Source organism: Schistocerca gregaria, chromosome 2 (assembly GCF_023897955.1).
Source record: "Schistocerca gregaria isolate iqSchGreg1 chromosome 2, iqSchGreg1.2, whole genome shotgun sequence".
NCBI classification, from domain to species: domain Eukaryota; kingdom Metazoa; phylum Arthropoda; class Insecta; order Orthoptera; family Acrididae; genus Schistocerca; species Schistocerca gregaria.
Genome location: NC_064921.1, coordinates 164,001,308 through 164,029,104, shown reverse-complemented (window position 1 = coordinate 164,029,104; position 27,797 = coordinate 164,001,308). Strand labels below are relative to the sequence as shown.

General features: G+C 45.7%; 1 protein-coding gene across 1 annotated transcript in view; it reads right to left on the bottom strand.

The window, feature by feature from the left end:
• LOC126336594 (uncharacterized transporter slc-17.2-like) overlaps positions 1-27,797 on the bottom strand; it is a 1,359,524-nt gene that overhangs the window by 1,029,569 nt on the left and 302,158 nt on the right. The window contains exon 3 of the mRNA XM_050000458.1: positions 879-1,121. Within this exon, the coding sequence (XP_049856415.1) occupies positions 879-1,121 (243 nt within the window). The remainder of the gene's footprint in view (positions 1-878; positions 1,122-27,797) is intronic.

Here is a 27,797-nt window from a genome sequence, read left to right as displayed (position 1 = left end):
TCAAAAATCAAAAACTGAAAACGTTCCAGCCTTTGGTACGTACACTTTCCAAGGAACAACATCAGACTGAGCAGCTCACTGGCTTATATTGCTGCTACGAAAACAAGACTCAAGCTGACCCGCATATCGAGCGTGGAAAGTGACATAGGACCATTTTATAGCAGAAATAATTGAATTAAACAACAGCGAATTATAAAAAGCCAATTTCATAGGATATATTTTATTGATTATTTCTTATCGTGTTGCCACATTTCTGTTTTAGAACCACCCCGTCAAGCAAGGGCATAATTTCGCAGTACTTGCCTGAAAACTGCCACCATTTTTACTGTAGCGTAGTATGAATTAAGTTTTCTGCTACTGTGCCTTATTGTTCTATGCATCAGTTGGTGGAGAGTAAATAAATCTGTGGCGTCGATGGACAGTGTATTAAGGAATGATAGAAGCAGTGTCTAATCTTACATCGTACGAGGAACCTTTGACAAGGCAGCCAATAAACAGGGACGTAATAGTATAGGAAATGTTAAGTCAGTCTTAATTTGTTTGACGTCCACCCCGAAAGCTGAATGGTCCTAAGGGGCCCGGGTTCGATTCCTGGCTGGGTCGGGTGTGTGTGTGTTGTGTTGTCTTCATCATCATTTCATCCCCATCCGGCACGCAGGTCGCCCATTGTGGCGTCGACTGTAATAAGACCTGCACCAAGGCGGCCGGACCTGCCCTGCAAGGGGCCTCCCAGCCAATGGCGCCAAACGCTCATTTCAATGTTTTGGCTGTGTAATGTGTCCACTTTCATCGAATGTTCGTACGGAAACTTGCCTCACTTCGCAGAATAGGATGCAGAGATTTCGAATTTGGAATAGGTCAATCGTCTTTTCACTTACCTTGAGGTCCGGCTCGATGACAACATGGCGGCCGTGCACCGCCCCGATGGCGAGGCCACTATGGTTGCTGCCGACGCCGCGGAAGGCGCGGACGCCGACAGAGGGCGCCACGGCGGTCAGCGACGCCAGCAGCGGCTCCTCCGCCCCCATCTCCGCCCCCGCGTCCTCCTCGTACTCGGGTTCCGAGTCCGCCTCCTCCGACGATGCGGTCGGCAATGTGCTCATCGTGGGCAGCGTGGTCACCTGTGTAAACGCAGCCGAGTTTACGACATGTGCTAGGTCGAGGTACAGGGGGTGAACAAAATAATATGTACACCAGAGAGGTACACACTACATTATAGGCAAAACCACTTCTTCCTTCCGTCTCCTCGATTTCTATATCACCATTTATGACCGTCCTATCGCCCTCACCCCCACCCTTGGCGTCACCCTTGACTGTCGCCTCTCCTGGACCCCCATCTCCGGACAATCCAAGCCAAGGAACGCTTAGACTCCATCTCCTCAAGCTCCTTTCTGGCCGCCCATGGGGTCTGGGCCCCTCTACGGTCTTCCACACCTATAAATCCCTCATCCGCCATATCCTCTGCTATGCCCACCCCGCCTGGATCTCCGCCCCTCCTACCTTTCACAAATCCTAGAACGCCATGCTCTCCGCCTCACTTATTGCATCTGTCTCCCCTCCCCCATGCGGATCCTGTATGACCTTATTCCATTCCCGCACCTCCTCCTTTTCCTTGAACGGATACGGATCCTCTACACCTCCCACAAACTTTTCCCCCTCACCCGCTTGTCTCTCCCATCCTCTCCCACCTCCCATCTGCTGCTGCGCCTGTATTCCCATGTCCCACCTGACCTTCATCTCTCCTACCCTCTCCCAAGGTGGCTTCCACCAACTCACCCCTCCGTGATGATGCCCTCATCCCCTCCATCTACCCCTCTTATCAACTTTGATCCTCTTCTGCCACATCCTGAGTTTTTTCCTTAGGGCACCCTCTCTCCCTTCTCTCCCTCCTCCCTTCCTCCCCCTCCTCCCCCTGGGCTTCCCCTACCCTCCCATACCTTCTTTCCTCCTCACCCATATCCTGGCATCTACACTCTCCCCTCTCTCGCCTCCCCCTCATTTCCCCTTTTGGCAGGTCCCCCAGACTCGCACATGTCAGCGACGGAGATCATCGCCAACGGTTCTCTGTGTGTGCCGTCGTGTTAGTGCTTCAGTGTTTTCGCCGCCCACGCTCCATCAGTCACGTGTGTCATCTCAATCATCAGTGTTCGTGTACAGTGCTCACAGTTCTTTTTTTTTTTTCTACGCCTGTGAACGGCTTCGTGTGTTTTGCTCTTGTGTCTACTGGTTTTGTCCACCGTTATGTTTTGTTTCTGTGTCTTCCTTGTTTCTATTGTAATGTCTGTGACCTACGAGCGGCGTGCTATTGCCGCTGCCGGTCCACTTTATTACGAAAGGTGTTGAAATAACAATAAAGAAAAAAGGTACACACTATTTATTTATTAATAAGGAGTTGGGCGACCATAGGCTTTGAGGACAGCTTAAGTTCTTCGCGGAATACATTCGTAAAATTTCCAACGGAATTTTATCCTACTCTTGCACAAAACATCCGCAATTGCTTCATATTACTTTGTCGACTACCTATAGATTTATTATGTACTCTAAACGTCTATTTCCCAACTTCTGACCCTTTTTTACTGCTGCCGCAGAAACCCCTGGCTTGCTGTCTTTCCATCCATACGAGTTTGGAATGTGGCACGGTTGGACTTGTGGCTAGAGGTATAGAGTAAAAATTTGGAAAGACAGTGAGAAATGCAAGTTTGAACATAAATGCAGATTGTAGTCAAGCCAACTTATTGGCCTATTGCATATGATCACGGATGCTACCTGTCCAGAGTCCTCAGAACTGCACGTCGCAAGTGTCAGACTAGTCAAAGTTGTTTGTAAATGTGAGTCCATTATGTCGCAGCACGGTGCATTCGAACATGGGCAAATATACGTGCTCGTATAGTGAGGGTTTCCATAATCAAGGTAGCCGAAGTGTTCTGTGTCTCAAGAGGCGTCGTATCGACGATTTATAGCGCATACAGGAAAAGAGGAAAAATTTCGTGTGCTCAGTCACAATGTGGATGAAAGCATGTGTTGAACGGTCATGACAGGTGGTCGTTGAAGAGGATTGTGACGATAAATACGAAGACGACAGCTGCAAAAGTCACTACAGAATTGAATGTCGCACTCGTGAACGCTGTCAGCATTAAAACAGGAAGGGAGCTCCATAAGCAGTCATCAGGAATGCTGTAAAATGGCAAGAACTATGCCCCTTACATGAAGTCATTACAGATCACCTAACTCACGTTGACCGAACAGTAGGGCTGAACAAAAATGACTGACGAGGCACAATGTATCTTGTAGAGGGTATAGTATGGACATATTATAATGATTAATGTCAGGTGATCGTTTTAAAGTAATTCACATGATATGAAAACTTTGTGGAAACGCGTCGATTTACTCGAGGCTAGTTTACCCCAGGGAAGTACTCATAAGTGACCATGGCTGGCCGGGGCAGCAGCTAAGTGAAGCGACAATAGGCAGCTTAGGGCGGCTCAAGCTCTGGGAAAGAGGTAACAGTGCGCGGCCTCCAGCCACCTTAATGTGAGTGACACTGAGTGGGTGGTTGACCCCGACTCCATGATGGTGTACCGGGAAATAGACGGAGAACTTTATGCCTGTTGATGTCCATCATCCCATTTTCTGTGAAACATGATAGAAAGCCGCGCAAAGCTACTGTGGAACGGTCAACAGAGGTCAAAATATGCGTGTTTGTAACTATAGCAACTTCATGGTGAATTCACGGTCCGCAGAGCCTGAAGTAAATCAGGTGAAGAGCGACAGCATGAAATACGCTGGCCTCCGATGGGATCGTAGGACCAAGGAATTTGAAGTACTCTCCTGGGAGTCAGAATTCCGGAAAAATTGGTGTTTGTGCAGACGCTAACCTTGATGGGAGGAGCGAAATAGCAGAAGTTGAGAGGAAGGGAAATTTTGTGGGAATTTGTTCACTCCCAGAGCAGGCATTCGTCAGCGCTGGGAAGCGACACACAATTAACGCGACTTGCGCTGCAATTGGCGTAAGTGATTTTGCTGGAGGGGAAACTGAGGCGAAGAGCAGACTGTGAGAAGTCTCCGTAGAGGTCTTCCGTTCCCAGCTTGCCTAGAGTGCGGATGTGGCATTCTTTACTCAGCTTGCCTGGGAAAGAGTGAGCATCTCTGCAGTTTAGGACCTAGCAAATGGAACGATTGAGCCTGGAGTTTTGGTCAGCTATATACTGAGCAAAATAGCTAGGAGTGAATAGACGTGCGCAGCCTTGCAGCAACATGAGGTCAGCCAACGTCTGCTCAATGACGCCGCCCCGCCACGCGGTATTCGGTGATATCACGCCGTCTCTGGCCACTGATTAATTTTTGGATCACGACGGCAAAGTTTCCACGAGGGTTTCATGGGCCGTGTATTGTAAAATTCTTCTCGCCCTTCGCATTACGGCTGGGTCAGTCAATAGAAATTACTTTTGAGTCATCGCGCTTTAATGCACGCAAACACAATTTATTACCACTGTCTGATAGGAGAGTCTTGTAATGTGATGATTGAAGGTCGGGAGTTAAAATAAATTTGTGCTAATCGACTGCATCTGTTTTCAATCAAGTAGTTGAAACCCCAAGTCACTTTCTTAATTATTTTTAGGTTCAACATTTGCATCTGGTGTTCAGTAGCTGAATATAACATCAATGTGCGCCCCTTTTTAACTAAAAGTGATCAATTCTGAATAAATTAATGCCAACACTGCCACCACAGTTCAATCAGGAGTCACAGGGCCATATTACATTTTTGCATTATCCGATATTGCGGCAATTTTTGCACTCTTTGTTGATCTGTTAGTCAATTAGTTGGGGTGAACACACGCCAAAGCCAGCTAAGTGACGGGTGGGGTGTTACAATGCAAATTCCTTGAACAGGAAAACATAGTCCAATGCCACAAAACCTGTAGTATGGAACAATGGAAGAAAGTCATTTTGTCGGATGAGTCTCGTTGCATAGTGAAACATAGCGGGATTTCGATGATATCATTGTATTCCATGGGCTCCGTGGTTACTTTTCAAGATCGCATTGCTGCTAAGGATCATATGACCATTTTGGGCGATCAGGTCCATCCTATGATGGTGAATCCCAGGATTGCTACTAACTCGTCATATGATGTTGTACTCATACAGAATTTCACCGTACTTCCGCTGATGCTGTGTTCCAGGTCGACAGGACCCCTGTCCACACAGTGTCCATCCTACAGGACTGGTGTTGTTAGCACGAGGACGAACTGTCGCGTATCCCCTGGCCACTATAATCAGCAGATAACAATACTTTTGAACTATTGTGGTCTACTTGGGAGAGAAAGGTGCGCCATCGCTATCCACCTCTATTATCGTTACCGGGACTTGCCATTATTTTGCAAAAGAATGGTGTAAGAGTCCGCTGAAACCCGCACAGGATGTATACAGGGAGAAAAGTATTTAAACCGACAAACTCTGGAAGGTGGTAGGGGACATCAAAACAAATATTTTTCCCTAATATCATTTTATCCTATGGGAATTATTTAAACCAGTGGAGGTCGTATTACGCTCTTCAGTTGTTAGAGGGCGTATTACGATCTTCAGTTGTAGGCAACTGCTGTCCACCAGTATAGTAGTGCATTGTCTCTGTTTACTAATGAAGCGATACACCTGGTGTGAGTACACTGATATGGTTAGTGCATACTACATAACGCACCACAACGGACGAGCTCCACAGTGGGTTTATCACCAACAATATCCTAATCGTCGTATCCCGCATCATACGACCTCAGCTGCTGTGTACCAACGTCTGCATGAGACCAGGTCATTTAGCAGATTACCTCATCTACATCTACATCTACATGACTACTCTGCAATTCACATTTAAGTGCTTGGCAGAGGGTTCATCGAACCACAATCATACTATCTCTCTACTATTCCACTCCCGAACAGCGAGCGGGAAAAATGAACACCTAAACCTTTCTGTTCGACCTTTGATTTCTCTTATTTTATTTTGATGATCATTCCTACCTATGTAGGTTGGGCTCAACAAAATATTTTCGCATTCGGAAGAGAAAGTTGGTGACTGAAATTTCGTAAAAAGGTCTCGCCGCGACGAAAAACGTCTATGCTTTAATGACTTCCATCCCAACTCGTGTATCATATCTGCCACACTCTCTCCCCTATAACGTGATAATACAAAACGAGCTGCCCTTTTTTGCTCCCTTTCGATGTCCTCCGTCAATCCCACCTGGTAAGGATCCCACACCGCGCAGCAATATTCTAACAGAGGAAGAACGAGTGTAGTGTAAGCTGTCTCTTTAGTGGACTTGTTGCATCTTCTAAGTGTCCTGCCAATGAAACGCAACCTTCCCGACAATATTATCTATGTGGTCCTTCCAACTGAAATTGTTCGTAATTTTAACACCCAGGTACTTAGTTGAATTGACAGCCTTGAGAATTGTACTATTTATCGAGTAATCGAATTCCAACGGATTTCTTTTGGAACTCATGTGGATCATCTCACACTTTTCGTTATTTAGCGTCAACTGCCACCTGACACACCATACAGCTATCTTTTCTAAATCGCTTTGCAACTGATACTGGTCTTCGGATGACCTTACTAGACGGTAAATTACAGCATCATCTGCGAACAGTCTAAGAGAACTGCTCAGATTGTCACCCAGGTCATTTATATAGATCAGGAACAGTAGAGGTCCCAGGACGCTTCCTTGGGGAACACCTGATATCACTTCAGTTTTACTCGATGATTTGCCGTCTATTACTACGAACTGCGACCTTCCTGATAGGAAATCACGAATCCAGTCGCACAACTGACACGATACCCCATAGCTCCGCAGCTTGATTAGAAGTCGCTTATGAGGAACGGTGTCAAAAGCTTTCCGGAAATCTAGAAATACGGAATCAACTTGAGATCCCCTGTCGATAGCGGCCATTACTTCGTGCGAATAAAGAGCTAGCTGCGTTGCACAAGAGCGATGTTTTCTGAAGCCATGCTGATTAAGTGTCAATAGATCGTTCCCTTCGAGGTGATTCATAATGTTTGAATACAGTATATGCTCCAAAACCCTACTGCAAACCGACGTCAATGATATAGGTCTGTAGTTAAATGGATTACTCCTACTACCCTTCTTGAACACTGGTGCGACCTGCGCAATTTTCCAATCTGTAGGTACAGATCTATCGGTGAGCGAGCGGTTGTATATGAGTGCTAAGTAGGGAGCTATAGTATCAGCGTAATCTGAAAGGAACCTAATTGGTATACAATCTGGACCTGAAGACTTACCCGTATCAAGCGATTTGAGTTGCTTCGCAACCCCTAAGGTATCTACTTCTAAGAAACTCATGCTAGCAGATGTTCGCGTTTCAAATTCTGGAATATTCCATTCGTCTTCCCTGGTGAAGGAATTTCGGAAAACTGCGTTCAATAACTCCGCTTTAGCGGCACAGTCGTCGATAACAGTACCATCGGCACTGCGCAGCGAAGGTATTGACTGCGTCTTGCCGCTTGTGTACTTTACCTACGACCAGAATTTCTTCGGATTTTCTACCAAATGTCGAGACAATGTTTCGTTGTGGAACCTATTAAAGGCATCTCGCATCGAAGTACGTGCCAAATTTCGCGCGTCTGTAAATTTTAGCCCATCTTCGGGATTTCGCGTTCTTCTGAACATCGCATGCTTTTTCCGTTGCCTCTGCAACAGCGTTCGGACCTTTTTTGTGTACCACGGGGGATCCGTTCCATCTCTTACCAATTTATGAGGTATGAATATCTAAATTGCTGTTGCTACTATATCTTTGAATTTGAGCCACATCTCGTCTACATTCGCACAGTCAGTTCGGAAGGAATGGAAATTGTCTTTTAGGAAGGCTTCTAGTGGCACTTCATCCGCTTTTTTAAATAAAATTATTTTGCGTTTGTTTCTGATGGATTTGGAAGAAATGGTATTGAGCCTAGCTACAATGACCTTGTAATCACTAATCCCTGTATCAGTCATGGTGCTCTCTATCAGCTCTGGATTGTTTGTGGCTAAGAGGTCAAGTGTGTTTTCGCAACCATTTACAATTCGCGTGGGTTCGTGGACTAACTGCTCGAAATAATTTTCGGAGAAAGCATTTAGGACAATCTCGGAAGACGTTTTCTGCCTACCACCGGTTTTGAACAAGTATTTTTGCCAACATTCCGAGGGTAGGTTGAAGTCCCCACCAACTATAACCGTATGAGTGGGGTATTCATTTGTTACGATACTCAAACTTTTTCTGAACTGTTCCGCAACTGTATCATCGGAGTCTGGGGGTCGGTAGAAGGAGCCAATTATTAACTTAATTCGGCTGTTAAGTATAACCTCCACACACACCAATTCGCACGGAGTATCTACTTCGACTTCACTACAAGATAAACCACTACTGACAGACACAAACACTCCACCACCAATTCTGCCTAATCTATCTTTCCTGAACACCGTCAGAGACTTCGTAAAAATTTCTGCAGAACTTATTTCAGGCTTTAGCCAGCTTTCTGTACCTATAACGATATCAGCTTCTGTGCTTTCTATTAGCGCTTGAAGCTCAGGGACTTTTCCAGCGCAACTACAACAGTTTACAACTATAATTCCGACTGTTCCTTGATCCAAGCACGTCCTGTAATTGCCAAGCACCCTTTGACATTGCAGCCCATCCCGCACTTTCCCGAGGCCTTCTAACCTAAAAAACCGCCCAGTCCACGCCATACAGCCTCCGCTACCCGTGTAGCCGCCAGCTGAGTGTAGTGAACTCCTGACCTATTCAGCGGAACCCGAAACCCCACCATCCTATGGCGCAAGTCAAGGAATCTGCGGCCAATACGGTCGCAAAGCCGTCTGAGCCTCTGATTCAGACCCTCCACCCGGCTGTGCACCAAAGGTCCGCAGTCGGTTCTGTCAACGATGGTGCAGATGGTGAGCTCTGCCTTCATCTCGTAAGCAAGACCGGCAGCCTTCACCAAATCAGATAGCCGCTGGAATCCAGAGAGAATTTCCTCAGATCCAAAGCGACACACGTCATTAGTGCCGACATGTGCCACCACCTGCAGCTGGCTGCACCCTGTGCTCTTCATGGCATCCGGAAGGACCCTTTCCACATCAGGAATGACACCTCCCGGAATGCACACGGAGTGCAGACTGGATTTCTTCCCCTCCTTAGCCGCCGTATCCCTAAGGGGCCCCATTACGCGCCTAACATTGGAGCTCCCAACTACCAGTAAGCCCACCCTCTGCGATTGCCCGGACCTTGAAGGCTGAGAATGATCCTCTGAAACAGGGCAGGCGGCTGCATCTGGCTCAGCCAGAGTCAGTGCCTGAAACCGGTTTGTCAGACGCACCGGGGAGGCTTTCTGATGAGCCTCCGGGGACGCCTTTCGCTGCCTGCCACGCCTTGGAACGACCTCCCAATCAACCACAGGCGAGGGTTCAATCCCCACTGCGGGCAGCAACCGGGGCAACCACAACGGCAGACCGATCTGGGGACAGACGGGACGAGGTTGACATCCCCGTGATACCCAAGTCCGGCTCCCCACAGTGGTGCCCATTGGCAACAGCCTCAAGCAGCGCGACCGAAGTCAGCGCCGATTGCAGCTGAGAGCGAAGGGATGCCAAGTCAGCCCTCATCCGAACACAGCAATCGCAGTCCCTGTCCATTCTAATCGATGTTTAACAACAGTTACCGAAACACGAGTCCGTGCCTAGATAACACAAGCGAAACACGCAAAGAATGTATCAACTAACCTGTACAAATGCCTAACGACTGCGCTGCAATCTGCTGAATCTACAATTACAGTAACTAAAACTCGAAATTGCACCTCCTATACGAAACTCACACGCAATTTAAATAAGAATCTACCAAGTAAACACTAAAGCGCGATGCTACAACTGTCAAATACTATAATACGCCCGAAATATATGAATTAAACAATACAAGCACCCAAAAACACGCAAAGAAATTAATTAAACTATCTAACAAATAAGTAAGCTAGGGTTATGCGACTTGCTGCTGCAGCTGCTTATCCAACGGCGGCAGGGAGCACAATGACTGTGACCAACCGACACTGGCTGTTCAAAACAAAGACAGAAGACAGACGACTACGCGAATTTACACTATTCAGGTACTAAGGCGCGATGCTACAACCCTCAAATACTATAATACGCCCGAAATATATGAATTAAACAATGCAAGTACCCCAAAACTTGCAAAGAAATTAATTAAACTATCTAACAAATAAGTAAGCTAGGGTTATACGACTTGCTGCTGCAGCTGCTTATCCAACGGCGGCAGGGAGCACAATCCTGGACAGAGACGCCGTCGCACGGTAAGAACGCTGCAATTTGAGGAAGCTGTCTTGCAGCATGTGGAGCGGGATCCTTCAATCAGTACTCGTGCAATTGCACGTAACATGGGGACGAATCAGATGAATGTAAGAACAGTCCTTCGAGAGCAATTGTTACGTCCATTTCACGTACAGCGTGTCCACATCCTCTAACCAGTTGATTATCCACCCAGAGCGCAGTATTCGCTGTGGTACCTGGAACTGTGTGAAATGCATCCTACATTTCCATCCTCTGTGTTGTTTAACGATGAAGCAACGTTCGGGCGTGATGGAGTCTTCAACATGCACAATACCCACATGCCACAGTCACTAGTGCTCATCAAGTGTGGTTCTTCGTTAATGTGTGGGTCAGTGTTGTCGGGGACTGTTTAATTGGGCCGTATCTGCTACATAGGCCATTAAATGGCAGGCACTATTACAGTTTTCTCGCCAGAGCATTGCCAGAATTGCTGGAAGACGTCCCCCTCCCTACAAGACAACGCATGCGGTCCCAGCATGACGGAGCGCCCGCACATGTCAGTCGTCGTGTGTGTCGATTCCTGGACCGACGGTTCCCAGAAACGTGGATTGGCAGAGGTTGTCCTGTAGCATGGCCTGCTCGATCCCCAGGTATGTCCCCTCCGGACTTCTTTTGTGTGGCGAGAGATGCACAACCTTGTTTATGCAACTCTTGTTATATCAGAAGAGGATCTGTTTGTCCGGATAGTAGCAGCAGCAGGAACTTTTAAGGATAATTCAGGGGTTTTTGTCCGTGTCAGACAGAACATGACCCGACGCTGTAACCCTTGTTTACGTGTCAATGGAGGCATTTTTGAAGATCTACTGTAATTGAAAGAGGGTTCTGTTAATGTGTTGTCTCTTGGTCATATAAAAATGGAAAAGTGTTTGTAGGTTTAATTAATTTGCCACCAGAGAATTCTACCTATACCGGTTAAATACTCCACATAGGAAAAAATGACATTAGGAAAAACTATTTCTTTTGATGTCCCCCATAACGTCCCAGAGTTTGTCGGTTGAAACACTTTTCACCCTTCTAATAATTTCCGGGTATGCAGCCGGATCCCGTCGACATTCTGCCACGAGAATCGGTATAAATACCTCGACTGCACCTGGGCTCTTCAGTAGTTGTGTACTCACCTGATGATGGCCGGACGTCTCTGGGCCGAAATATCGTGGCAGAATGTCGACGGGATCCGGCTGCATACCCGGAAATTATTAGAAGAACAAATACGCCGAGAAAATTTCAGAAGTCACTTTTCATCCTGTATTTATCCATTCCGAAAAGACTTAAAGCTGTTTTGAAAGCCAGCGAGTTTCCTATATCGTATTAGACATGGTAATGTGTTCTGTTGTTGGTGTTTCCATATTTCTGTCCAACACCTGTAGCAAATACCTTGAGCCATTTCAGCACTGGCCATGCGCGAACTCCATCTGAGTAGCCGCGCGTAGTGACCGCGCGGTTTAAGGCGCCATGTCACGGATTGCGCGGCCGCTCCTGCCGCAGGTTGGAGTCCTCCCTCGGGCATAGGTATGTGTGTGTTGTTCTTAGCATAAGTTAGTTTGGATAGTGTGTAAGTCTAGGGACCGATGACCTCAGCAGTTTGGTCCCGTAGGAATTCACACACATCTGAACATTCCATCTGAGTAGAGCATAGGCGCAAAGTATTTGGCTACTTTACGGCGGCCGCTCATGGAAAACTTTTTTGTCTGCACCACAAAATCTGTACAATCACATGGTGGTGTGCTGAAGGAGAAAAGCGAAAGTGAAGAAGCTTTTCACTTTCTCTGGCCCCCAACATGAGGGCGAACAAACGTCCCCTGCATTAACTTAGTAATGTGTGTGCACATGTAAAACATTTCAGTTGCCGTGTCAAACACACATTTGTATTTTGGTAGGTGATGGTGGGTCCTAAGATTGCGTCTAATTCGTCAAATGAGATTGTACGTATACAGAATTTCACCGTAGTCCTGCAGCATGCTACACTGTGCATCGTTTATTATAATTAACACAGTTTTCTTTTCAAATATAGGGAATTGCTCTGGTAGCTCAGACAAAGGAACACACGGATTTCCACTTGCTTGCATTTCGTTCAGCCAAGTAGAGACACATTTTCAATCCACCTCATGCTCAACAACGTGAAAAATTAAAACTGCTTTCAACTTTTTGCAACTCTTTTTTTTGTTAAGAGGTGGATTCGATCGAGCTCGTTAGGCTTTGATTAAACCTCTGATTTCCTCCAAGACTGCATACAGAAGAACGTGAGCAGCAATTTTAATGGCGGCTTACCTTCTGTGCTGCTGCTGGTGACGCAAACTACTCGTATGACGCACGTATGTGGTCTGAAAGGAAGCGTAACAGGTTCCGTCCATGAATTCCTTCACTCTGATCCCAGATGGCCAAAATCCGTTTAGCCTCCAGTTTTCCTTTGCTTTCACGTGCCGTTTACCGGTGGAGTTTGATATTTAGGTGCCACACAGGTGACACTTCTAACTAAATTTTCGTTCCGTTGGTACAATTTGCAACATTCAAACACTACGCTACCAGCAGCCTGTAAACAGTCGTTCGCTGCTGTGGTTTAGTGCAAAAGTTACTAGCGATGGTGAAACAAACACGTGTATGTACAGACTGTGCTGTTTTACGATATATGGACATATGTGCTCGCACTACTCAGCAACGTTACGAATGTATGGAATAGCAGATGACAACGACATTTAAGTGTGTCAGCGTGTATAAAGTTGACATGGCTTAAAGCAAAACATGTAGGTAAAAATGGTTACATAGCTGCATTTTTCAAATTGTGTAATCGTCCGAATGTCAAAATATACAACGGTTTTTGTAAAAATCTTATAAACATTTTGTTTTTCGGCTGCACTTGATAATGGCCTAAGGCCGAAATTGCAGTAGTGGAAATAAAAAGTTTAACAGTCACTGGCGTAAACATGATGTCTTTCAAAAAAAATTTACACGAATGTGAATCCCAGTTAGGAAACGTTTATTCAAACATTTGATGAATGAAACGTTACCCTCCTTTTCAATTTCTTCTTTTCGTGATGTAGAAGCAGTGAATGATTGAAACCATACTTCCTGATTCACTAGTTTGACATTGCGAATATGTTTAAAAAGAGGATGCCCACTTCCCTCGAAGCTGAGAAGTCACAAATGCTGCAATTAACAGTAACGTTATGGTCGCGAGATGAATCTCCTCTTTCATGCCGTCGAAGTTCTGACAACTGGCTGAATCCTATGAAATGCATAGGTGACCGTCTTCGAGTTTGTCCTTTATTTTCTTCGCAACAGTTTCTTCAGCTATCGAAGAGTGTGCTTTTCCATCTCCGTAAACTCCCGTGGAGTTCATATTCATGTTGACATATCGGACACACAAACATTATATATGACAGTAGTTAGCGACTTAGCTCTCGTCAGAGACACTATGTAAATCACATAGCATGTAAGAGACGAGCAAGTTCGCGCATGCGCTCTGGCTTCAAGTTCGCGCATGGGAATTACTGAAATACTATTAGGCATACTCTCCCTCTCCCAGATATCTGTAACGCACCAGTGAGCGCAGTTTCGACGGCTCGACTCACATGTTGAACATAATGCATAATACTACGTCAACTAAGTCTCAGAACAGATGCGTCTTTATGATTTAATGCGTCCAAAGTACAATGACGTTTTTTTGTGAAACCCCACAACTGAATACAATTTGGTGCATATGTTAAACTGTCAGTATATATACCACGTATCTCTCCTGTGCGTCGTCACGTGCATTCTCTTTGGCCTTTCAGCAGATATTTGCAATTTCGTTGTTGTAAGGTGTAGCATGAATCAGGCCATATGAATTCTGCACCATGAGTCTCGCATGCGATGACTAGTTTCAATGGAAAGCGTCGATTTATTTTTTGTTACAAACAAAATGATTTTTAAGTAGGAATTGTACATACCCATTCCACAGAGCTATCAGAAATCAGTCTAGTGCGACATTCGTTTTGTCGAGATATACGCTACTGGCCATTAAAATTGCTGCACCAAGAAGAAATGCAGATGATAAACGGGTATTCATTGGACAAATATATTATACTAGAACTGACATGCAATTATATTTTCACGCAATTTGGGTGTATAGATCCTAAGAAATAAGTACCCGGGACAACCACATCTGGCTGTAATAACGGCCTTGATACGCCTGGGCATTAAGTCAAACAGAGCATGGATGGTGTGTACAGGTACAGCTGCTCATGCACCTTCAACACGATACCACATTTCATCAAGAGTAGTGACTGGCGTATTGTGATGAGCCAGTTACTCGGCCACCATTGACCAGACGTTTTCAATTGGTGAGAGATCTGGAGAATGTGTTGGCCAGGGCAGCAGTCGAACATTTTCTGTATCCAGAAAGGCCTGTACAGGACCTGCAACTTGCGGTCGTGCGTTATCCTACTGAAATGTAGCGTTTCGCAGGGGTCGAATGAAGGGTAGAACCACGGGTCGTAACACACCTGAAATGTAACGTCCAGTGTTCAAAGTGCCGTCAATGCGAACGAGAGGTGACCGATACGTGTAACCAATGGCACCCCATACCATCACGCCGGGTGACACGCCAGTATGGCAATGATGAATACACACTTCCAATGTGCATACACCGAGATGTTGCCAAACACGTATGTCACAATCATGTAAATTGAACCTGAATTCGTCAGAAAAGATGACGTTTTGTCATTCGTGCACCCAGGTTCGTCGTTGAGTACACCATCGCAGGCGCTCCTGTCTGTGATGCAGTGTCAAGGGTAACCGCAGCCATGGTCTCCGAGCTGATAGTCCATGCTGCTGCAAACGTCGTCGAACTGTTCGTGCAGGTGGGTTTTGTCTTGCAAACGTCCCTATCTGTGGACTCAGGGATCGAGACGTGGCTGTACGACCCGTTACAGCCATGCGGATAAGATGCTTGTCATCTCGACTGCTAGTGATACGAGGCCGTTGGTATCCAGCACGGCGTTCCGTATTACCCTCCTGAACCCACCGATTCCATATTCTGCTAACAGTCATTGGATCTCGACCAACACGAGCAGCAGTGTCGCGATACGATAAACCGCAATCGCGATAGGCTACAATCCGACGTTTATCAAAGTCGGAAACGTGATGGTACGCATTTCTCCTCCTTACACGTGGCATCACAACAACGTTTCACCAGGCAACGCCGGTCAAATGCAGTTTGTGTATGAGAAACCGGTTGGAAGCTTTCCTCGTGTCAGCACGTTGTAGACGTCGCCACCGGCGCCAACCTTGTGTGAATGCTCTGAAAAGCTAATCATTTGCATATCACAGCATCTTCTTCCTGTCGGTTAAATTTCGCGTCTGTAGCACGTCATCTTCGTGGTGTAGCAATTTTAGTGGCCAGTAGTATATAATCGGACACTTCGAAGTACACAGTTAGTAGAGTTCCTAGATGCTGAATTAGAAGGGGTGGATTCCAGTTAATATGTTGTTTCTCGTTACAAACAAAATGATTAGTAAGTCGGAATTGTACGTACCCATTCGACAGAGCTATCAGAAATTGTTATAATGCGATATTTGTTTGTCGACATGTATTAGAAGAAGGTGTATCCACGAATAATAACCTAGATTTGCAGCAGCGACGGAGCATTGCTTATTTTTCGTATTTTACTGTTCCTTTTAAGAGATGTTTATAAAACGAATATAACACTAGACTAACATGGGACAGCTCTATCAAATTATCACGTAAAATTCTGAACTAAAAATCGTGTTGTTGGTAACGGTACACAAACCGATGCTTTCCGTCGACGCTGGACGTCGCATGATAGACGTGACGAGCAGTATTTGTTTGAGATACTCCAGCTACACTTCACAAAAAAGAAACTGCAAATAAACACTTGGGCCTAACAACTCTTAGGTGAGGTAAGACTCCATGTACAGGGCGAAGAAAAAATCACGCAGTCGGGCTTCACAGCGCTTTTCCTCACGTACTAGCAATACAAAAACGTCTCTCACACTGCGCATTTTTCGGGCAGTAAGTAGAAGTTAAAGCTTTGCTATTTGGCAACACTGTTATCACATGGACGAGAACTACCCCTGTCAGGATGACTAGAAATGTTGTGCAGTTGGTGCAATAGATAGCATTTTGGGTTAACATGCAGGAGTTCGAGGGTTAGCTTGTGGGTTGCAGTGTATTTGTGTTTATTTACTAAATGTAATCTGCGTAGTAGGGTACCTGGCGTCTTAATCGTCATACAGGGTTTAGAGTGAGTCTTCTAGAAAACACTTGCAGTTATGTACTACAAACTCAGAAATGGAAGTACAATCGTTTTCATTGCTCAGGTTTCCAAAACACATTTGGCACGTTGTGGACGATAATTGTTTACTGCCACTGCACCTACTAGATTCCAAACCTGTTTTCTGTGTATCCTTCCCTAATGGCCCCATCGAGATTATTTCCAAAGCTCTACGTAAGGCCATAACAAAATTTAATGTACATGCAAGTGCCAAGAAAAATATTTGGTACTTACCGATGGGACCATTAGGAGAGGATAACCACAAAACAAGTTTGGAGTCAAGTAGATGCAGTGGTGCGAAACAATTAGCGTCTATTAAGTGCAAAAAGTTTCTTTAAAAGCTGACTGATGAACACGATTGTACTTCCATTCCTGTATTCGTAGTACCTAACGACAAATGTTTTGTATAAGAGCCACTGTAATCGCTGTATGAAGATTAAGACGGCAGGTACTGTACCACGAAAACTACATTTATCAAGTGAAAACAAATATGCCTCATGCGAGAAGCGGACCCTTGATCTCCTGCGAGGTAATCCAAAATGCTGTTCACTGCACTAACTGCATAGCATTACGTCCATTTCCTAACAAAGTTTGTTACCATATATATGATAACAGTATTTCCAGGTTACTAAACTCTAACGGCCATTTACTGTGCGAAATATGCGCAGGACAAAGTATTTCAGTAGCCATTTTTGTATTCTAGTATTTGAGGAATCGCACTGCTAAGTCCGAGTACTGGAATTTTTCTTCACCCTGTATATATGTATATACACACCTGGAAATTGAAATAAGAACACCGTGAATTCATTGTCCCAGGAAGGGGAAACTTTACTGGCACATTCCTGGGGTCAGATACATCACATGATCACACTGACAGAACCACAGGCACATAGACACAGGCAACAGAGCATGCACAATGTCGGCACTAGTACAGTGTATATCCACCTTTCGCAGCAATGCAGGCTGCTATTCTCCCATGGAGACGATCGTAGAGATGCTGGATGTAGTCCTGTGGAACGGTTGCGAATGGTCCTCGCCGATACCCCAGGAGCAACAATGTCCCTAATTTGCTGGGAAGTGGCGGTGCAGTCCCCTACGGCACTGCGTAGGATCCTACGGTCTTGGCGTGCATCCGTGCGTCGCTGCGGTCCGGTCCCAGGTCGACGGGCACGTGCACCTTCCGCCGATCACTGGCGACAACATCGATGTACTGTGGAGACCTCACGCCCCACGTGTTGAGCAATTCGATGGTACGTCCACCCGGCCTCCCGCATGCCCACTATACGCCCTCGCTCAAAGTCCGTCAACTGCACATACGGTTCACGTCCACGCTGTCGCGGCATGCTACCAGTGTTAAAGACAGCGATGGAGCTCCGTATGCCATTGCAAACTGGCTGACACTGACGGCGGCGGTGCACAAATGCTGCGCAGCTAGCGCCATTCGACGGCCAACACCGCGGTTCCTGGTGTGTCCGCTGTGCCGTGCGTGTGATCATTGCTTGTACAGCCCTCTCGCAGTGTCCGGAGCAAGTATATATATATATTGTCCCAGAAATGTTGCGACAAACTTAGTGATTGTAGAGAGTATCTTGAGGAACAAATTAAAAATAACCTGCGTTCAGAATAGTCATCCAACGGCGCTACAGATTTAAAATTTATAGACGGCAGCTTCTGCCACTAGGCCACCCCTTCGACAGACACGGTGTCTTTTTCACGCTGACGGACTGTAGGTGGAACGCCTCTCTATGTTGTTATTTAGTGGTCGTGACTTATTGCCACGATCGCCACTGGAGGAGATGGAGCTACCTGCTATGGTGGCAGACATTGTGTCATTTCAATGCGATGCTCTGCTTTCTTGGTGGGTGACAGTTTCAGACATACATTTCCATCTGCTGTTTATTTCTCTCATGTACATCGAAAACAGTGGAGATTTTTTGGGGTTCCAGGAGAAACAAAATGCGGATACAAACCCGTGACCGAAACCATTACCCACCGAGGCAACAGAGCATCGCGTTCATGGCGTTGCGATCAAATGAGGAGGAATGCGCAAGTAACATACTTTCGGAACTTCTATAATCATTGTGGGCAAGTGGCAACCAATCGACTATTGAAGGTAGTTTGTAGAATCTTTGAGACTGCAGACGTTAGGAAAAAGATCATCTACACAATCCCAAAGATAGCAAGAGTAGGTAAGAGAATTATCGCACAATCAGCACCTCATCCATCATATTGTTAACAAGAAAAAATATATAGAAAAAAAGGGCTTTAGTAAAAGTAAACGCACCAGAGAGGCATTTCTAACATTCCATTTGATCGTGAAAACAGAATTTAAGAAAAATCAAGACATCTTCATAGGACTTGACGACCAGAAAAAGCATTTGACAGTATCAAATGGCGCAAGATGTTCGAAATAGAGAATTGTATATAATTGGTATAAGCTGTAGAAAAAGCCAGATTACTGAAAAAAATAAGAACCAAGAAGAAAAAATTATAACGGAAGATGTGCTCAGATTAGAAAGGAGATAAGATTGGTTAGCCTAAATACCGAAAAAGCAATGACAGAAGTAAAAGAAAGCTCTAAAAGGAGGATTAAAATTTAGAGTGAAAGGATATCAATGATTCTATGGTTATATTGGTACCCTCAGTGAAGTGGAAGTGACCAATAACTGCAGGTCTTGATGAATGGAATGAACAGCCTAATGAGTGCACAATATGCTAGGGCTGTTGATACATCAACATATCGATATTATTCCAACAAAACATCAGTAACTGTCGACCGCACTTATCCACGGGTAGATCGATATATCGATGTCGACGATACAGTGCCGAACACCGATAGTTTTATTTTATATACTATTTTTTTGCAATTTTCGATAAATATTTGTATTTGTTCTTTTGAAAGTGTAGTAGAACATGATCTTACTTTCACTATGTGACGGAGTCTTGAGCTTTCATCAGGTCCACTCTTTTTCTTTGACTGTGTGAAGCAAGTATAGATGGCAAAAAGAAAAAGTCTGATTGCACGGGCGAGTCCGGTGGGAATGGAATAACAAGATATCCAGTGTGAAAAAATAGCACATCAGTTGCGTTAAAAAAACAATTTTGATGCAACTAGTGTGCCATTTCTTCACATCGGAACCCTTCCAAAACAGTTGCTGAAAATGATGAACAAAAATCCTAACGACAAGACTGGTCTTTGCGGTGGGCAGAGACGTGTGAGGGGAATTGCTGAAGTAATTGGAGCTCGGTCCTACCAACAGAAACCGCAACGTTAAACTTTACCACGCAATTTTGATACTACAGTTGCTGGGTCGCTGGCGCTTGCAGAAATGAAATACAGATAAGTCGACATGAAGTGATCCGGAAAAGACTGATATGTGGCGAAACCGATCGACGGACCCACCGGACACCTTTTATTGTGCCACTTACCCACAGTTACAGCGGAGTGAACATCGCCAAGCGTGAACGTGCATTGTTCTTCTTTCAGTTCTTAGTCTAAGAGGGATAAGCAGGCTGCTTGCCTGTTAATCTACAGAATATCTAATAATAAATCAATACTTAAATATACAGCTCTAAAACTGATATTTACAATGTGCAGCCGGTATTTTTTGGGCAGTACGTCGATATCTTTTTCGGTCGATGTATAGGTATATCGAAAATATATTCCGATATATTGAGCGCTGATAATGATGTCCTTTTAAAAAAACATTGATCTATCGGATCACCGACATTTTTAAAAATATCAACAGTCCTACAATATTGACTGAGAGTAAATTAAAGAAAGACGAAAGTAATGAGGAGTATCAGAAGTCTGAGTTGTAGTAAACTAAACATCGTAACTGAGGACCGCGAAGTACATATACACTCCTGGAAATGGAAAAAAGAACACATTGACACCGGTGTGTCAGACCCACCATACTTGCTCCGGACACTGCGAGAGGGCTGTACAAGCAATGATCACACGCACGGCACAGCGGACACACAGGAACCGCGGTGTTGGCCGTCGAATGGCGCTAGCTGCGCAGCATTTGTGCACCGCCACCGTCAGTGTCAGCCAGTTTGCCGTGGCATACGGAGCTCCATCGCAGTCTTTAACACTGGTAGCATGCCGCGACAGCGTGGACGTGAACCGTATGTGCAGTTGACGGACTTTGAGCGAGGGCGTATAGTGGGCATGCGGGAGGCCGGGTGGACGTACCGCCGAATTGCTCAACACGTGGGGCGTGAGGTCTCCACAGTACATCGATGTTGTCGCCAGTGTTCGGCGGAAGGTGAACGTGCCCGTCGACCTGGGATCGGACCGCAGCGACGCACGGATGCACGCCAAGACCGTAGGATCCTACGCAGTGCCGTAGGGGACCGCACCGCCACTTCCCAGCAAATTAGGGACACTGTTGCTCCTGGGGTATCGACGAGGACCATTCGCAACCGTCTCCATGAAGCTGGGCTACAGTCCCGCACACCGTTAGGCCGTCTTCCGCTCACGCCCCAACATCGTGCAGCCCGCCTCCAGTGGTGTCGCAACAGGCGTGAATGGAGGGACGAATGGAGACGTGTCGTCTTCAGCGATGAGAGTCGCTTCTGCCTTGGTGCCAATGATGGTCGTATGCGTGTTTGGCGCCGTGCAGGTGAGCGCCACAATCAGGACTGCATACGACCGAGGCACACAGGGCCAACACCCGGCATCATGGTGTGGGGAGCGTTCTCCTACACTGGCCGTACACCTCTGGTGATCGTCGAGGGGACACTGAATAGTGCACGGTACATCTAAACCGTCATCGAACCCATCGTTCTACCATTCCTAGACCGGCAAGGAAACTTGCTGTTCCAACAGGACAATACACGTCCGCATGTATCCCGTGCCACCCAACGTGCTCTAGAAGGTGTAAGTCAACTTCCCTGGCCAGCAAGATCTCCGGATCTGTCCCCCATTGAGCATGTTTGGGACTGGATGAAGCGTCGTCTCACGCGGTCTGCACGTCCAGCACGAACGCTGGTCCAAGTGAGGCGCCAGGTGGAAATGGCATGGCAAGCCGTTCCACAGGGCTACATCCAGCATCTCTACGATCGTCTCCATGGGAGAATAGCAGCCTGCATTGCTGCGAAAGGTGGATATACACTGTACTAGTGCCGACATTGTGCATGTTCTGTTGCCTGTGTCTATCTGCTTGTGGTTCTGTCAGTGTGATCATGTGATGTATCTGACCCCAGGAACGTGTCAATAAAGTTTCCCCTCCCTGGGACAACGAATTCACGGTGTTCTTATTTCAGTTTCCAGGAGTGTATATATATATGACGCTCTTTCACTCACTCCCACCTCACTAGCCTTGACCAACACACTCACTCTATCTCACAGGCCTCAAGACAATGGAGAAAGGGGTAAAGGAACACACAGGGAAATGTGACTGCCTGACAACTTACAAAAAACGTGGGTTAGCCGGTCACCCAACTCTCCCCCATGAACCATGGACCTTGCCGTTGGTGGGAGGGCTTGCTTGCCTCAGCGATACAGATGGCCGTACCGTAGGTGCAACCACAACGGAGGGATATCTGTTGAGAGGCCAGACAAACGTGCGGTTCCTGAAGAGGGGCAGCAACCGTTTCAGTAGTTGCAGGGGCAACAGTCTGGATTATTGACTGATCTGGCCTTGTAACACTAACCAAAACAGTTTTGCTGTGCTGGTACTGCGAACGGCTGAAAGCGAGGGGAAACTACAGCTGTAATTTTTCCCGAGGGCATGCAGCTTTACCGTATGTTTAAATGATGCTGGAGTCCTCTTGGGTAAAATATTCCGGAGGTAAAATAGTCCCCCATCCGGATCTCTGGGCGGGGACTACTCAAGAGTACGTCGTTATCAGGAGAAAGAAAACTGGCATTCTGCGGATCGGAGCGTGGAATGTCAAATCCCTTAATCGGGCAGGTAGGTTAGAAAATGGAAATGGATAGGTTAAAGTTAGATATAGTGGGAATTAATGAAGTTCGATGGCAGGAGGAACAAGACTTCTGGTCAGGTGACTACAGGGTTATACACACAAAACCAAATAGGGTAATGCAGGAGTAGGTTTAATAATGAATAGGAAAATAGGAATGCGAGTAAGCTACTACAAACAGCATAGTGAACGCATTATTGTGTCCAAGATAGATACGAAGCCCCCGCCTACCACAGTAGTACAAGTTTATATGCCAACTAGCTCTGCAGATGAATATATTGAAGAAATATATGACGAAATAAAAGAAATTATTCAGATAGTGAAGGGAGACGTAAATTTAATAGTCATGGGTGACTGGTATTCGAGAGTAGGAAAAGAGAGAGAAAGAAACATAGTAGGTGAATATGAATTGGGGGAAAGAAATGAAAGAGGAAGCCGTCTGGTAGAATTTTGCACGGAGCATAACTTATTCATAGCTAACACTTGGTTCAAGAATCATAAAAGAAGGTTGTACACATGGAAGAATCCTGAAAATACTAGAAAGAATCAGTTGGATTATATAATGGTAAGATAGAGATTTAGGAACCAGGTATTAAATTGTAAGACATTTCCAGGGGCAGATGTGGACTATAACCACAATCTATTAGTTATGAACTGTAGATTAAAACTGAAGAAACTGCAAAAAGGTGGGAATTTAAGGAGATGGGACCTGGACAAACTGATTAAACCAGAGGTTGTACAGGGTTTCTGTACGGCATCTGTAACTTTTTTCCAGGAAAGGCAATCTCCAACATTAATAGTGGAGCTCACTTTTCAGCTGACATATAGATTAATCGTCCCTAGCATTTCCCTACCAGTTCTCTCATGTGTGAAGACAAGGTAATGTTAAGTTGAGTTGTTTTCAGTTTATTAACTGAGATTTTATTTGCAGTTTTGAAATGAGATATTATGTAAAATAGCTCAACAGCTATAACTGTTAACGATCTATCACACTGAAGATCCGGCCCCAAATGTGACATGATATCGATATGTATCTGACAAAGTCGATTTCGTATTCTCCACTATCAAGGACTGGAATACTTTTCTCATCTTAAAGGTATCAAATCCATCACCCCAGCCATACGTCTCTCAACATCTGAAGAGATCCAGAGGCTTAAACTGGCTCCCTCTGTAACGACAGCACGTCACAGAACTTCAGACATTGCAACAAAAGTCAAGCAATGCTTTACACATGATTACGGTTCTATACGCATGCTCATAAATTAAGGATAATTGCAGAATGTGGTGCAACGTGACACTACACAAAAGTTGAGAAAACCGTCCTGAAACACATGTGCTACAAAATGTTACTGTTTCCTGTGCATGTACCCCGACATCAATATGGCATATGATCACCATGCATACGTACAAAGGCCGCACAAAGGGTTGGCATACTTTGGATGAGGTGGTCTAGCAGCTGGCGGGGCATAGCCTCCCATTTTTGCACCTGTGCCTTTCGGAACTCCTGAAGTGTCCTAGGGGTTTGAAGACATGCAGCGATATGTCGAGCGAAAGCATCCCAGACATGCTCGATGGGGTTTAGGTCTGGAGAACAGGCAGGTCACTCCATTCGCCTGGTATCTTCTGTTTCAAGGTACTCCTCCACGATGACAGCTTGGTGGCGCCGTGCGTTATCACCCATCAGGAGGAAGGTGCGGCCCACTGCACCCATGAAAAGGAGGACATACTGGTGCAAAATGACGTCCCGATACACCTAATCTGTTACAGTTCCTCTGTCAAGGACATGCAGGGGTGTATGTGCACCAATCATAACCCCATCCCACATCATCAAATCACGACATCCATACAAGGACAATATGCGGTTGGGATCTGGTTCCTGGTTCACGCCAGATGAAAACCTGCGGAGAATCACCATTCAGACTATACCTGGACTCGTCCGTGGCACCACTGTTCCAATGAACATGTACTGTGTTCTTGACACCAGACTTTACGGGCTCTCATGTGACCAGGGCTCAGTGGAATGCACCTTGCAGGTCTCTGGGCGAATAAACCATGTGTGTTCAGTCGTCTGTAGACTGTGTGCCTGGAGACAACTGTTCCAGTGGCTGCGGTAAGGTTCCGAGCAAGGCTAACTGCAGTACTTCGTGGCCGTGTGTGAGCACTGATCGTGAGATATTGGTCTTCTTGTGGTGTTGTAGACAGTGGACGTCCCGTACTGTAGCGCCTGAACACGTTTCCTGTCTTATGGAATCGTTGCCATAATCCTAAGATCACAATTTGTGGCACACGGAGGGCCCATCCTACTTCCTGCTGTGTTTGACCAGCCTCCAGTCCCCTAGTATTCTACACCTCATAATGTCATCAATATGTGTTCTTTGAGCTATTTTCAACACACAGTCACTAGTAGCACGTCTGAAACCGTCTGCACACTAACTCGCTGCACCGTACTCTGACATGCACCAACACACCGCTGCGTATGTGGACTGCTGCCAGCGCCACCGTGCGACGACTGCAGGTCAGATGCACCGCATCGTCATACCCCGAGGTGATCTAAACTCGGAAACCGCCCACCAGAGCGTTGTTTCACCATGTATCAGCATTATCCTTAATTTATGAGCGTGAGTGTAGATTTAAACCTGTGGGTGTGTCGCAAATGACTCTACTCAGTACAGCACACTCTACAAGTGTCAGGAGGGAAGAGATTTATGCAGTCGCCAAATAAGACAGTTAAAGGTGAGAGAAGTGTAGTAACTTTCTGGTCATCATTAATTCACCACTGAGTGACTGCAACATGGTTACACAGCTTTACAATATGCTGTCAACGACAGAGAGGTGCAATCCAGTCCATTTCCCACCAATGCTACATAGGTCACTGCCAGCATCACAAAAATTAAACACATCCATTATAATAGTAATGCATTTTAAATGAAAGCTTGAGAGGTGGCATGAGCCCCCTCTCATATTTCTATCTTACTCTGAGTAATTCGATTTTCCTCTCTAATTGCATCTGGTGAAAATTTGCTATTCCTTCCGAAGCAGACTTCCCACGCAGCGTCTATCGTCACTCGGGTGTTCCGGTGACAGGCGGGTTCTGCTGAACTTGAAAGAGTTAAGCCGACGGGTGTGAGGGAGTCGAGTGGATGCTTTTCAGACGCCGACATTGTCATAAGAGCGGGGGCGACACGCCCACAGGGGCCTGACGGAGCAGCTGGGCTAGAGATTCCGTTACTTCGCAGAAACTTTGTGAAAACAGTTTCTGGCGGGCTACCAGCGACGCGTGGGAATGACTTGTGATCCCAGGCAGTCTTGGCGGGCAAATTCTCGCGTTTTCTGCAAAATTGGCTTGCTCATGGGATAGCTCCGTGACGTAGCAAAATCGGTGCAGAAATTGGCGCCAAGTATCTCGATTGGTCGAATAGTAGTGAGTCGGCAATAGAGTGGAATTTTCCGCCGGTTTTCGAGTTGCTGATTGGAACGTTTTAACCACGACCACTGTCGTGCGGCGGGAATGTTCTGTGTTCGGCTTGTACAGCTGCTCTTGAGAGGGTCGGCTCTCGCCTTTCGGTCAGGGTAGATTATAAAACTGAGCTCTCACTGCTCTGGACAGCCTGCCTTCCGTTGGCTGTCTAATATACTTTCATTTAATTGTAACAGTTTGACAAAGTTGCTGAAGTTTCGGCTTCAACGCAACTTTTCGAGTACAGTTGGCAATTGAGCGTTCTGCGTACAAGCGGCCTATGTTGTCCGTCGTCAGCAGTTTTGGCTAAAGTTGACTGTACTGGAGTTACTGTGTGACTTCGCTTGTTACAGTCACTGTACCATCAGTGATAGTGTAGCGAGCCTTCTTCGTCTCCCTCAGAGGCGCATTTGTGTTGCTAGAAAGTCTTTAGTATGGAACAATCAGACCAGGATAATTTGTTGCGGGCTATACTCGCGACATTATCATCACCACGACGGAATGTCGAAGCAACCAGCCATCGCCTCCGGTACGCCAGATCGTGTCCTTGCAGTTAAGAAGACAGCTTGGTAATGTATTTCCACAGTTCTGGCAAATTAGGGAATTTAGCTATGTGACAATCAGAGCTCAGCAGACCGCGCCTGTTTCCATCTTTTCTTACGTGGTTCTGTCTTGGATGTTCATTGTCTGAGTTCTCACTACCGTAGCAGCAATTAATGTTGGATTGGCTGGGTGTTTCTAATAAGATTTGAGTTGCAAGGAATTAGCTCCACATACCACTTGGTCATAAACGTCACAAGCTAGTTTATGGACAACTTCACCTTCACAACATTTATTTGATTATCCAATTGGATGTATTGTAAATGTTTCATGCGTTTTGTTTATTATTTTGAGTTTAGATATAATAAATCAAATTGTTATTTTGGGCAGAATTTTCATTCTGTGGATCGGTAAAGCAACCCTTTCATTTCTCACTACATTTTCCTTTATCAAATTAATTTCTTTCAAATTAAATTATTGCAGGTGCCAAACCGTTTTCTACTCCACTTGCAGGGTCGATTACAGTCAGTTCGCGTTTCTTCTTAATCATTGTGCAACAGCTAGAGTCGGAGTTAGAAAAGAGGGGCTTAGAGCATCATTTCCATATGAAGATTCTAGAAGAATTTTGCGTTAAATACACTGCTAGTCCCGGCACCTCGCAAGCTCACTTCACAACTGCAAGTAAGTACTCTATTAATAAACAGAAAATAACTCCAATACATAAACTCGAACTCAGTGAAAATAGTTTGTGTGTCTAGGCAAGAGAACTGGACAGGATAGACTGAGGAAATATAGTCTGTCTCCAAACTGAACAGGGAGCAGCACTCGTTGTGGGACAAGTTGCTTTTCGCAGAAGAATACTACGCTGCCATACATAACGACTAAGAATCAGATTCGCTCTACCATTTGAGAACATTGTGCAGAGATTTGCCTGGCTTTTATCCATATCCATTTCTTGCGTTGGTACATTTAGTAATTCATATCTGTATTCTGTGTAGTGTAAACGACCTCTGTGGAAAATAAACACCCTTGGGCATGGCTGCACACTGTAACGCCAGTGATTTATAAGGCGAGCTGAGAAAGGGTCGATATAATTTGTTAAAAACCCCGTAGTTGCCTTTTGTGATCTAGAGGGGTAGACAGAGTGGGAAATCACCTGCTCGCTCTTCATTTTGTAGACCGCGAAAGTGCGTGGCCTCACACTTCCAATCTTCACCC